This window comes from Fistularia commersonii, chromosome 14 (genome assembly GCF_037954325.1).
Source record: "Fistularia commersonii isolate RoL2024-O1a breed Wild chromosome 14, RoL_Fcom_v1.0, whole genome shotgun sequence".
NCBI classification, from domain to species: domain Eukaryota; kingdom Metazoa; phylum Chordata; class Actinopteri; order Syngnathiformes; family Fistulariidae; genus Fistularia; species Fistularia commersonii.
In genome coordinates, this window is record NC_141297.1 from 6,746,735 (window position 1) to 6,760,865 (window position 14,131).

The window sequence follows — 14,131 nt, forward strand, 5'->3', positions numbered from 1 at the left end:
ATATATATATATTGATCAATTAGCGAGCAATATAAAACTTATTAGCCTATCTGATCATGTGAGTTTTTAAATCTGATGATCATTTTTCTGTTCTCTTCCGGCTGCTAATAGATGCAGCCAACATGGTTGTGGCTGGTGTAATTAGCAAATAATTACATATAATTATAATTATAATTATAATTATAATTATATATAATAACAATAATTACAAATAATTAGCATTCTTGGATTATTTATTCCCTGGGATTAAAAAAAAAAATCAGGTATCCTTATTGGAGTCTAACAGTGGACTTACTGCGTTCTAACGCGTCCGATGATCCTCCTGACAAAAAGGGAGCAAGGTGATGCCAGCGACGAACACGAGGATTATATTTTTTTATTTTTAACCCCCCCCCCGCACACACACACACACACGCATCGGGGGCGAAGCAGATTAAACGGAGAGAGATAAGTACTCAATAAAAAAAAAAAGAGGAAATAATCAACCATAAAAGCCTCTTTGTCGATACAAGATAAAGGAAAAGAGACCGTATCAGCTCAATTTCTGTATCCGGGGAGCGAAGCGCACAGAAGGGGGCGGTGGGGTTGTCGGGGTTGTCGGGGGTGTCGGTTCACAAGCTACACATCATATCAGACAGTGCCAAACCTCTTGGAAGCAAAGAAAAGCAAAGGTACTCGCCATCACAACTCTCCGTTTAGGAACATTATTATATTCATTGTCTGGGGTTGGGATGGGGTGAGAGGCAGGGCTTAACCTGGAAGAATAATGAAAATTAAAATACATTTTATTTATGGCGCCTTACTAGAAAGGGTACATACATTTACAAAAAATACAGACTTAAAAAATTCAATAAAAGTGGCTATAATAGTATGGAGGCCCTTAGGGAACAAGGGAAAATTTTGAAGGTTAAAAAAAAAGTTTGTTTTTTTTTTTGGACCATTTGAAATTAATTTTTCCTCCATGTCCCATAAGGGACATGGACAAAAGATAAAATAAATCAATAACACCATTCACGACGCATTCGGATCCCATTCACATCTTTTACTCCATCTCTCCCCACACTGTCACCATAAAACCTGCAAAAATCTCACGGCTTGAGTCCCTCCACCCCAGAGGGTCTGTGTGTCTTTGTGTGTGTGTGTATGTGTGTATGTGTGTGTGTGTGTGTGTGTTAGGCTTAACAGACCGGACACACATAAACACAAATGCAAACACACACTCTTGGTTTTCTGAAATCCATGTGTGTTGGTGATGTGTGTGTCTGCACAGTGTGGCGGTGTGTTGTGTATGAAACAAGCAGCAAAACAAAAACCCTGGTCATGTTGACAACACAAGTGAGAACGCTATCGCTGGCGAGGAGGAATCGCAGACAGAACCCGTCGCTGCCATTTAAGGAGCCCGCCGTCATGCCGTCACGGCAAAAAGCTGAGGAGGAACATCTGGTGTCGGTCAGGAGGGGCCTCGGTCACCATTTTTCCTCCAGCTAGTTAGCTTAGCACCATTAATGGTAGTCTATTTAATCTGAAGCTTCATGCATTCTGCAATATTGGGTCACTTCTTGGTTCCTGGTATTAAAAGTGGGCGAATATGGGGGGATCTATTGAGTATTTCCTATGCTAAGCTAGCCAGTGGACGGCGGCGGAGCGGCAACAATTTCTATCTTGTTAGATTTTTTTTTTGATTTGTTTGAAAATACAGAGCGATCATTCGACAAAAGAAGAAAAAACAAGTAGGTTGTCAATGAGTCCTTCCAGTAGCAGATCTTTCATTCGAAGAAGAAAGAAAGAAAGGAAGAAAGAAAAAGAAAGAGAGAAGAAGTCAAAGGGAACTTTGGCTTCTCACTCTTAGCATCTGCTGCTAACTCGCTGGCTGATTCACAAAGGAAAGCCGGAGAGGGGAAAACAAGATTCTGTCTTCTTCTTGTTCGAAAGAGAGACAGGATGAAGGCGCCGAGGCGGAGGGAAAAAGCATCCTCCCCGTTCCCGCGGCATCAGATGAGTCAGGACGCGAGGAGTCTCATCTGCAGGTTCACTTGGGCGGAAGCGAGAGAGAGATCCCTTCAGCCCAAAGAATCTGCGGCTGAAGCAGCCATGAAGAACCACAGCCAGCGGGGAAAGAACCCTGACATCTGTACTATGTCAGAGTTCTCCCTTTCTCACACTCTCTCTCTCTTTCTCTCTCTCTCTCTATATATATATATATCCTGCTTAATCACAGCGGTACATTCACTGCCACTGAGTCTTGACCGGTTCGAGGGGGAACCTTTCTGTGAATCCTACTTCCTGCCAGATGAAGAAAAAAGCAAAACAAAAACAATATGTGTTGTCCTAAAAACGCCTGGCTGAAACACTGCAGATGCCCTGTGTGTGTGTCTGTGTGTGTGTGTGTGCAGATGCCATGGTGTGTGTTTCCTTGCAAGCAGCTGCCAGTGCGTCTCAATCGCCGGTTTCTGAGAATCTAAAGCAGCTGCGGTTGGCGTTTCGTCTGCCCTGCCCCGCCACGTCAAGACAGGAGAGGAATTGAAAAGACAGTAAATTAATTCTGAAAATTAAATAAAATAGTAAAATAGATGATGGCAGAATTATTTTGTGTGATTTCCAAGAAAAAAAAAATTAATTTAATTTTTAATAATTTTTTTAAAACTTGCTTTTTTTAAGCAGTCACCGAGCATAAAGAGGAAAATCCTCCCAGCTGAAGGAATTGAAAGTAGTGGACGAATGAAAAAAGATGTAAAAAAAAAAAAAAATTTAAGTGGAAAGTTTCAAAGGAAGGAAAAATATGTGAAATTATTAAAGAGGCAAAGACTAACTTTTTTTTTCTTCCCGCTAACAGTGTCAGACATTACAGCAATTATTTCCCCCCCTCTGCACTTTCCACAGCTACAGTACTTGTGATTACACTGTAATGACATGTTCATATAAAATAATCTTAAATAAATCAAATTTAAAATCTGAATTTTAAAAATATGCATGGTTTAATAATAATAGTAATAATAATAACAATAACAATAATAAGAAAATAAGAAAATAATAACAACGCACCACTACTGTTTAAACCAGAGGAATCTGTCATCCAGGAAATATGTAAACATGTAATATATATATGAATAGGCTCAATGAATGCAATATATAAATATATATAAGATGTTAGTAAATGCGTTTCAGCCTCAGGGGGCACAAACCAATGCCATGTAAAAATAACGTAATTTCTGGACTATTAAGCGTACTTGAATATAAAAATAAACAAAAATAATTAAAATAATGTATGTGTACATATATAGGCAGCATTAGGCTATAATCCGCAGACATCCATGTTGTATTATGAGATATTTACGCAGAAACATTTTTTTTTAGTTTTAATTAAATACATACCGATGCTTTCTTTTGATCAGAGCCCGTAACATGCAAGATGAAAAAAATTACAAGGAAAAGTCCATCCATCAATCCATTTTCTATCCCCGCTTCCTCCTACTCCAGCTGATCGCTATCTTCGTCTTCCTCCTGCGCACTAAAACCATTAAATTGGTCTTCTTCAGAGCCGGAATTGAACGGCCTCAAAATTTCATGATAATATCATCAGTCCGGCTAAATGTTTTGGCGGCGGGAAGTTCATCAGCACCCCAAAAAAATCCATAAATAAGCGAAATCGTTTTTTAAGCTACAGTGTTAAACCATGTGGAAAAAGTAGCGTCTTATAGTCCGGAAATTAAGGTATATGTAATACACACTCACACGCCATATCAAGGGTTCTTAATTACCCTTTGCAGGCCCTGTCACACCCCAGCCGGCCAATCACAGCCCGTTGTTCATCACAGAGGGCGGGACCTCATGCTTTTCAGCGGCGCCCGCCAGGGCCCATCTTGTGCTACATCCTTGGCATGGAGCTCAGGCGCCGCTTGGCAGCACCCACACCGTTCACGGGCCGCTCTCCCCTGTGTGTGTGTGTGTGTGTGTGTGTGTGTGTGTGTGTGTGCATGCTACTTCACACCGCTCGTGCTGTCAAACGTTTGAAATAACATTAAAAAGGTTGAAGACTCTGTCCCTTATCCTGGGAGGAACTTCATTCAGACATTTAGACTCCAAACATCAAATGTCGGATCTAACAACGAATTTAAACCAAATAAATGAATAGATAAACAAAAATTACAAAAAAACACAAAAATATAGAACTTAAATGAAAAATAAGGTTCCATTGTCGGTCCCTCGATGAATTTTGTGGAATTTTTGCAATTGCTTTTTTGCTATTATTATTATTATTGTCATCATTTTTTATTTATTGTATTCACTACCTAAACATCTGTTGCATTTTCCAAACAGGATGAACCCTCGGTGTGGGGGTGGAGGTTTTGCAAATTAAATTAACATATCTGAAATGTCATTACAACAAAATAGGATTTGAGTGTTTTTTTTATTAAAATTGTGTTAATTTATCTTATTTTGAATTGTTGCTATAATTATTATTATTACAAATAGTTGTAAGTTGAAGGAATTATATCTTGCTAGTACACTAGTTATATCAAATGGACAGGATCAGGAATAAGTCAGAGGGACACAGAAACACAGCACAGAAAAGCCGAAAGGAAAAGAAGAAAAGTTCAACCAAAAGATTTAAAAAAAAAAAAAGTATGCCCTTTTACTTATAAAGAAAATTATTTCTGATGTTTCTAGCCCTTTTACTTTTAAAGGGCTTGAAATATCACAAATGATTTTCCTGCCAACGCACCAGTTGCTAATAATGAACAATGTTTCTTTCCAACTCCCTGGTTTCAGATTTAAAATTCTGCATTCCTGACAGCCAGAAGCTGCAGGCCACTTCTTCTTCCGCTGACTAAAAGAAAGAATCCATCCGGTATGCTGCCGATCGTTTGCCGTCTTCATCATAAATGATTCAAACTCCGTTTTCAATGATTGGCGGGTGGAGAAAAATACTGGACACATACCAGTTCACACACACACACACACACACACACACACACACACACACACACACACACACACACACACACACACACACACACACACACGCGGTATGTGACGCCGTTTCCGTGTGCCATCAACCGGATTCTGATTCAAATGATTGGTCCACTTGACTATTATACTCACAAATAGAGATTTTATGAATAACAGAGAGAGAAAGACCGCATCTTCTTATGCTAAAGATTAGCCACCGCGATAGATCATTGTCCTGCTAGCTAGCAGTTGGGACAGCATGCTGAAGCTGGCCAGCTTCAATTTCACTGGTTTATCTGAGGAATAACAAAACACAGAAGCCCGGCTAACGACTAATTACATAAATCATTGCTCTGGTAAATGTCTCCACAGGTTTTCATCAAACACTTGGTATCTCGGAACTCGGAGGTCAAAGGTCCTGTGTTCGATGACCCTTTGGGCGAGCGGGAGCTAATCGGTGGAGATGCTAATGAGGGCGGGGGTCGTCTCAGCCAATAGACGCCTCACCAGGGCACACTAAGCCCACGTGCGGTTGTGACGATTAGCTTTAAGTGCGCTTCCTCATCCGTCCTCATACGAGGACAATGGCCATTTCATCCAACTGGACTCTAAAGATCCACCAAAAATCTCGACATATATGGGATATAACATTTTTAAAAGATGAATAGCATTTGTAGTTTGTTGTAGCTTGTTGAAAACCAAACTATAATAACCCCCGACCCCGCTACTCAGGAAGTACTTTTTTGAGGACAACAGCTCCAGTGAAGTGAATTACTTAGTTCCAGTTATCAGATCCCTTATCTAAAACTCTTTCTTTCATTTATGTGTTTCGCTTTGTTTAACATAGCACAGAGGATCGTCATCCAAGAAAAGCAATTTAAAAAGGGTGTTGGGTTAATACCGTCGTAGGTGCCGCTCTCCAGCAGGAGTCCACTTTCATCCAGGTCACGAAACTCCGCCACGCTGATGAAATTGTAGTCGACTCCGGGAACCTCCCCCTCCCTGGGCTGCCGGGTGGTACCTGCCGACAGTGGCACACTTTCAGACGCAGCAGCAGCAGCAAACACATCCAGGCAAGTGGAACGTGCTACGCGGCGGTGTGTGTGTGTGTGTGTGTGTGTGTGTGTGTGTGTGTGTGTGTGTGTGTGTGTGTTGGGTTTGACACTGCAGCCAACATGCCCCCTGGGGATGTGTGGCCCCTCCGGAGATGGGGGACTCGAGTGTGAAGCTGCATCATGAATAGTCAACAGAGCGAGGACCCCTAAAGCCGCGCCCGTGACTGAGCTCCCCCAGGTGGACACAGCAGGAAGTGCGTGGGAAGACAGACCATGATTGGTCGATGCGCCTTTTAAAAAAATAAAAATATTATCAAATATTAAAATATTCAAAATTAATGAAAAAAACGCATAATAATAAAAAATAATGATCATAATAAAAGAAAAAAAAATTCATTTATCGTTTTGCAATTAAATATAATATATTTAAAACCCCTTCATATTTTTATAGTCTCAACATTTAATTCATTTCAAACTGTTAAGTTCTATTTTACATCAGAAGCAAAGAGTTTCATTATTTATTCAAAGAGGGTTTGATTCTTCATTATTGTGGCTATATCGTTATTATCGAAGAGGCATTCATAATAGCGTGTTTAAATAAAAGCAGAATTAAACCGTCTCACTTAATTTCAAAATTGAAGCTTTTCATCACTTAGACCCCTTTTATTGACATTATTTGATTTACTTTCTTCCTCTAACCATCAACCACGGAGTTCAACAACTCGACCTGCGACATTAATTCTCACGCTGTGGTTCGAGAACGTGATGTCATCACGAGTAATTCCTCCACTCTCACATCAGCCTGGAGATCTCATCGCCATGTCGCCGTAACGATATAACGCCATGGGGGGGAAAAAAAAGAGGAGAGGAAAAAGCGGTGCATCGATTCCTGGAACCGATCCCGGCTGGGGACCTGCCAACCTAGATCAACCTTGACTTGGCCACATATCCAGAAATCTAAAATTCAACCTCTCATACACACCTACCAATTCTTGAATGGACCTGCTGACTGTTTTGAGAGCTGTGGAGAACCCAGAGAGAACCCAGGCATGGAGAGCATGCAGAGCATCTGCCTGTATTTCAATATTACTCCATAATTTTGCACAAATATACCAATATTAGCATCGAAATCCAGAATGAATCACTCTAAACCGGGGCTCCGAGGAGCCCATCGAAGGACGGGGGGAACTTTTTCGGCGAAGGACAAAAGAAGACGGGAAGTGGAGGAGGAGGTAGAGGAGGAGCAGGATGGGCGATTTCTTCACTCCTTGCATGTGTTTCCTCACAAGCTCCTCTTTGAAGAGATGAAACGAAGGGGAAAGCAGACGGCGGGGGAGTGCCGAGGCGACGCTAATGAAAAGCGAACAAACCAAAATAAACAAGACAAAAAAAGAAAAAAAAAAAAACAGCTCAACGGCGGAATAACGGCCATACTTGGACGATCAGGTGACATGCTCGGGCAACGGGAAGTCGGAAACGAAACGATGCATGCAATGTTAATTGTTTTGTTTGCAGATTCATAGAATTTGAATTCACAGCTGAATCCATGGGACTATATCCATGATTGACAGGAATTCATCGCACATATATTAATTAATTTTCGGTATTTCCCTATTTTTCTAATTCTTCAGATGATTTATTGCTGATTCGGAAGGGGAGACGCCTCGCAGGGATCCCGGGGACGGCTCGCTTCCCTCGGTAACTTCCCCCCCGGAAACCGTCGGCTGAATTCGCAGAGAACAAAAAGCAGATGGCGAATTAGTTAAATAAAAAAATAAATAAAATAAAACTTGTTTTCCCCTGGATAATTACTGTGCGAATATAATTCATTGCCACTCTGAATCAGGTCCCTGCCTTAATTAAAACTGCTTTTTCTATTTCGACTTAGAGGTCGTTAAATGAGAGACAACGCTTTCAGGAAATACCCTTCAACTGCTGCTGTTGTTGTTTCTTTTTTTTTTGTAAGAACTTTATTTACTTTCCCGATTTACAGGACTTTATTTCTCAGATGGGCCGCTTTAAGAAGTCCATCCTTTATGTCATTATTTGTGCAAGGATCTTGTTTTTTTTTTGAGGGATTGGACGGGGACTCCGCTCGACTATTGTCTCTTACAGAATTAACACGACGGGACGTCCTCGGATTATGGCGTTTTCCTGCTTTGTCCCCATCTCCTATAAATTTATTAAGACAGCCTTGTTCCGTGATTCCGACGCACTGCCTTTGTGACCTTAAAACAACGTGGCAACGAGACGGCGAGCTGGATGGTGACGTGGCGCCATACGAGGAGGACGGATTCGTTCACGTTCCTCCGTTACACTTTGGTTTTCGTTTTTCTTTCAGTCGTTGCGCTCTAAGAACGGAAATCCGACATGAGTCGGGGACCTCCTGTGTTTGCATTAGCATCACTTTTCTTCACTTTTATCCTCCAATGACAGGCGCCTGGTTGTGATTGATAAGTAATGGCGAAGGCATGAAGGAAGTCGGGTGTCCATGTTGGTGTCTTGCGGCTCCTGTCGACTCTTTCCTCGCCGAGGAGCGAGGCTCCTTAATGGAGCCCCCCCCCCTTGTGTCTGGAGGGAAGGGAGGAAAGTCACACTCCGCTCCTGCAGAGGTGGAATCCGAGCCGCGCTAATGAGCGCCGGCGACAGGCCGCCGTGGATCTCCGGGTCTGCGGGCGCCGTGACAACCCGTTGGCGGTGTGAGGTGGGACACGTGGTGAGACGCTGACGTCAGATAATAAAGAGTGTGACTTTGGAATTTGGACTGAAATTAGTCATCTGTAACACCGATGAGATATCTCAATTTATATCAGATATAATCCAAATATAAGTCCAAAGAGTGTAACTTTGGAATTTGGACTGAAATGAGTCATCAGTAACACTTGTGAGATATCTCAATTTATATCAAATACAATCATACAGTGGCGTGGGTATTATGGGATAGACTATTCATGACAGTTTTCTTCCCCTTCCTGGATAAAAATGACCTGCGCTTTTATCCATATGGCCAAATTTTACTCAATAACACTCCTTTTCAGTTAATATATGTGCACCACCATTAGTGTGTGCGTGTGTGTATGTGTGTGTGCGTGTGTGAACGCAATCTCGTGTAAAACGCTATTCTATATGAATTCATTCATTCCCAGCACAACACTTTTTATACATTACAGTTTATTCTATATATTGCGCAAAGTCTTTGTTCATTTTGTGTCCATATCCTTATTTGCATATTCTTCTATTATTACTGTTTGCAGTCTTTTATACACTGTAATGCTGCTGTGACAATTGAATTTGCCGGTCGTGGGACCAACAAAGCTTTTCATTGGTCAGCCGTTCCTTTCCACAAAAGTAGATTATCCAAAAATCTAAAACTTGTCCGAAAAACTTCTGTGGGAAGTTGAGATGTACTCAAGAGTACTACTTTTTGGAGTACCAAATCAGATGTTTGTACTGCGTGATTTTTCATATGTTAAAATATATAGTTGTAGTTTAACCCACAGGCTAAAAGGACACATTTTCCAGTGATAAATTGTAAAATATTATCATTATTATCATAAATAATGTAGTGTTTTTAGTCAGAGAAACACCTGTGTGACGGTAAAACATCTGTTTAATAGCAATAGCTGTGCCCACATTATAACCAGCTGTTCCCACTCAATTCTAGGTGAAAAAAAAACAATAAAAACAGAATTCATTGGAGCCCAAACCAAACCCGCGTCACTTCCAGCAACCCCAAAATCACACAGAAAACAAGCATCAACATAAACCCCAACATTCGTGGCTCGCTACAATACTATTATAACTGCAAATACTGATATCCTCTTAAAAACCCAGTTTCTGCACACACATAAATAAAATGTACTGATACTGCAGTTGCAACAAAACGGATATAAAGGGTTTTATGATTTATTTTCCCATAATGCCCTGCTTTTCTTTAAGATAACCGCCATACAGTGCGCGTTCGGCGTCCTCTGGGTGAACCTTTTAAACTCGTGACCTTCCAAAAGGAGCGCCGGAGAGGAGAGGCTTTTCGTCCGCGGGCGAGGAGGGGGGTTAATTGTGAGGAAAAAAAAAGGCAATAAAAGCAATTTACCCTGAATGTACCACTTCAAATATCCTGCCTCGCATCTGTTTTCTTTCTAAATCTAAACATTAAAACCGACAGAGCGTTTCATTCCCTCCTCCAAAGTACTGAGGAGCACCTCCCCCCTGCGTGTCCAAGTTCTCCAGATGCGGAGAAGCGGAGAACCGCCTCCAGAAGGACGACTTTATTTCAAGAGAGTCAAGAGAGAAGGCGGTGTTGTCTGGAAGCTACTCACACGGGATGGTGCGCAGGTAGAGGTTGTCCCGGATCACCTGCTGGAGTTTATGGTCCAGAGAGCCCTTCTGGAACTGCAGGCTGAGGTAGTGACGCAGATCTGTGTTCAGCACTTTACCTGCAGGAGGAGCCGGGGGGAGAAACAGAGGGTTACCGTCCAATCGCAGTCCGGATCACTTCCTGTTTCGGCCTGAACAGGTTTCGATTTGTCAATAGTCTCCGGTTTCAGGTCGTCTGGACCGAATCGGTCGCATCGATTTCCGCCCCTCACTGGAAGCTCGACGCCCTTTCTGAAAATAACCGCTCAAAAAGTTCTGGGAAAATTTCCATCGCTTTTTCCATTCAAACCCCCAAACACAATGACATCGTCATGGCAACCGGATACGAAGATGTTCCACCGGAGTGGAGTGACATCTTCAAGCATTAGCGGGTGCTTCGACGAGATCACGCGACGAGCTGAGGACACAATACCCAACTGTCACCATGGTTACCGCGGACTTGGATTGTCTTTTCCAAGGACCGAAAGACCGGGCTTTTAACGGCTGACAGGGGATCTCGGATGACCTGATTGGTCGAACCAAGTGGAGACACCTGAACGCATCACAATCTGTCTATGAGACAGTCGACCGGAGTTGACGACATGTTTGAGGTCGTGTCGGTCGTCAGCGAAACACTAAAATTGATCGCCCTGAAACTTGAACAGCTTTGGGTGTTGACTAACAACGGCCAACGTGCCAAAAGTACTTGTGACTGGAGCTGACTTGGCCCAACTGTGAATCTTCGGGCAATGAAATCGGGCGAAACATCTCATCGAAACCTCGTCTCAGTCAACGCCATCCAGGGAGAGGGTTCCAGAAACGTCCTTATAAACTCTGCAACGCTCAATCGCCCCAAAAGGCACGGGAAAGGAAACCCAGAGCGGGGCAGGAGCCGCGATTAATGTCATCCTGCCTGGGAACGGGATCAGCGTTAAGCAGTTATCTGCTGAGGGGGAAGGTCCGTCAGCGGCAGATTAAAACCCCTCCGCCAGGAGATCCTTAATTCGAGCCCCCCTTTGTGAGAGAACTTCTGCTGTCGGCTAATCTGAGGATGAATATTCCATGTGTGAAGTTTTTTTTTTTTTCTTTTCTTTTTTTGCCCTGGCGTCCGCTTTCTATTTCACTCCGCTGATCTCCAACGACGAGATAAGTTCGATTTGAGTTGGACGCGTGGAACTTTTCTCTAAATGTAGCTTCTCCGCTTCTTAAAACGCAAAACCAGTTCCCTCAAACCAGAGGGTTGGGTTCCGTCCAACTCATGTCGGATTAAGATTAAGATTCGCCTCCGTATCTGACCGATCGTCTTGCAAGGCCATGGAAGCCCATCGGACACACTTAACGTTCAGCGATGGCGTTTTGTATGTGTGTGTGTATGTGTGTAAGTGTGGAGAGAGAGATAATCGATGGACAATGTTCTTGACACAAAAATTGATGAGGAATCTGCATCGAAGTTGCTAAAGAATCAGTTCGATGCTCAGAAACCATCAGCTCCCTTGAGTACCAGCTTCCATCTGCGAGTACACACAGATACTGCAGTAATGCAGTATTTGGGGAGGGTAATACTTAATCAATACTTAATTATCAGCAGCTGATTAATACAACAAAAGAGCACAATTAATGACAATTATTATGAAGGTTTTTCCTGAAAGCCCTTTCCTGAAAATGTAAATACTTAGAATGGCCGGGGGCCCCAGGGAGGAGGGGTGCGGTTCCCGATTATGTAACGGTGTGGCGTTTTTCATTTTTCCTTTTTTTTTTTCCTCACTGGAGAGATGAATGTAAGGAATTTAGGTCAAGGAAACAAAAGCGCGGGGGAAGCGGTGAACTTGTGGTCCATGTTCCCAGAAGCTATGAGACATGAACCCCCCCAAACTCCATCCCCATCAATGTAGTGTCCCTACCTCCCTCTGTTAGTTTGGGTTCATTCCCATGTAGAGGTGTGTGTGTGTGTGTGTGTGTGTGTGTAGGGGGTAGTTTCCCCCCCGCCTGGGAATGACACTCCGCATTCCTTTCCAGGCGCCGCGTTGAGATCAGCTGATGAACAATGAAAGTTTTACTAATTGGTGCCGCGGGATTCCTGAAAGGGGTCGATACCCCACGGTGGTGATAAAAATCACCCCCTCCCTTCGCTCCCTCACGTCTCACTCTGTCTCATAGCCGCACAAACACTTGCAAATCACCCTGCCTCACCTCCCCGCCTCACTCCATCCCAGCCCAAAGCAAACTCCCACTCAAGGGCTTTACAACAGGGTTGTCTTTGTGGCCCCGCCTGTCAGCTCGCGTTAGCGCGCTACATCATATCTCCGTCGATGGAGGGGGGGGGGGGGGCTTCTCGCTAGGTTACAAGGCAGCGCCATCACTGGACCGTTTGTTGGCGGCGTGCGGGACACAATGGACGCCTTTGTGCCCCGGCATCGGGACATTGGAATTCGGGGATTGGGAGGGTGGAGGGGGGGTTTCAAGGGTAGAGGGTCGATAAAAACAGAGGGATGGGAGCGACGGAGGGACGTTTGCCGGGAGGGGTGGAGATAACACAAAATACTTGGCCTGCATCGCAGCCCCTTCTCTACCTCCTTCCCTGCCTGCTCTTTCCTGCCTTCTTCTCCACCTCTATCTTCGCCTCCTCCTCTTCCGGCCTCCCTCGCAGTGGAGATTTATCTGGCCTGGCAGGTCCCCACAGGGCTCCTCACACCTCTGTTTGAGAACACTTTCAGAATATCTATCAGCCTTTCCGCCCCTTCCACCCCTCCGTTCTATAGTTTGTCCACTTAACCTTTTCTTTTACTCCTGCATCGCAAACCGTGGGTTTTCTGTTTTTTTCCAGATCCGCTGCCATCGTGTGTTTGTTTATGTATTTAGATGAATCGACACATTCGTGCGTGAGTGTGCGTATGTGGGATCAAAATGTTTCTATTTTCCCCACCTCGTTTGTGATATAAACTCACTTACTTCACAGAAAAGAAGAGTGATGGAAATTTGCACGTGGCAGACGTCCCATAATGCATTGCAAAGTTGCACAACTGATGCTGTCCAGCCCTCAAGGTTTTTTTTTCATTATTAATGTCTTGATTTTGCAGGTAAGAGCCGAAACACAATGGATGTAGGATATTTGTTGATATTTGATACTTTTTTGTTTTTTTTGTTCAAAATAAAATAATAAATTAGCAGCCCGCATGCCAACATTATTGCATTTAAACTATATTCCAAGAGCAAAAGAGTATATAAATATGGAGGTGAAAAAATGTCTCTGCAGACGAGCCAGTCTTAGGTGTACCTGATGGAGACGCTGAAAAATTCATTTGTAGTGACGTGGCAGTAAGAAAACTTGAGCAACAAAATAAAACAATGTTTTACCTGAATGAGAGAGGACGTCTAATGAGGTCGCTGTCTGACAGCAGAGCTCCCCTCTGCTCATCACCACCTTGTTAGCTTACTATGGAAACTCATGGCAGCACAACAAAGTTTTTGACAATACTGATGTGAAGTTAACATTATCAAGTATTGGGAAGCTAATGCTATCAAAGATTGGGAAGCTAACACTATCAAAGATTGGGAGGCTAACATCATCAAGGACTGGGAAACCAATATTGTTAAAGGTTGGGAAGCTAACATTGTCAAGGATTAGGAAGCTAGCATCAAAGATTGGGACGTTAACATTATATAGAATTGGAACGCTAACACTGTCAAAGATTGGGAAGCTAACGTCGTCAAGGACTGGGAAGCCAATATTGTTAAAGGTTGGGAAGCTAATGTTGTCAAAGATTGGGAAG

At 43.1% G+C, this 14,131-nt stretch overlaps 1 protein-coding gene across 2 annotated transcripts in view; it reads right to left on the bottom strand.

The window, feature by feature from the left end:
• magi3a (membrane associated guanylate kinase, WW and PDZ domain containing 3a) overlaps window positions 1–14,131 on the bottom strand; it is a 111,587-nt gene that overhangs the window by 30,345 nt on the left and 67,111 nt on the right. For both annotated transcript variants that reach the window (XM_086158896.1, XM_086158897.1), the window contains exons 2-3: window positions 10,325–10,441; window positions 5,852–5,971 (exon numbers count right to left, since the gene is read on the bottom strand). In XM_086158896.1, the coding sequence (XP_086015022.1) occupies window positions 5,852–5,971; window positions 10,325–10,441 (237 nt within the window). The remainder of the gene's footprint in view (window positions 1–5,851; window positions 5,972–10,324; window positions 10,442–14,131) is intronic.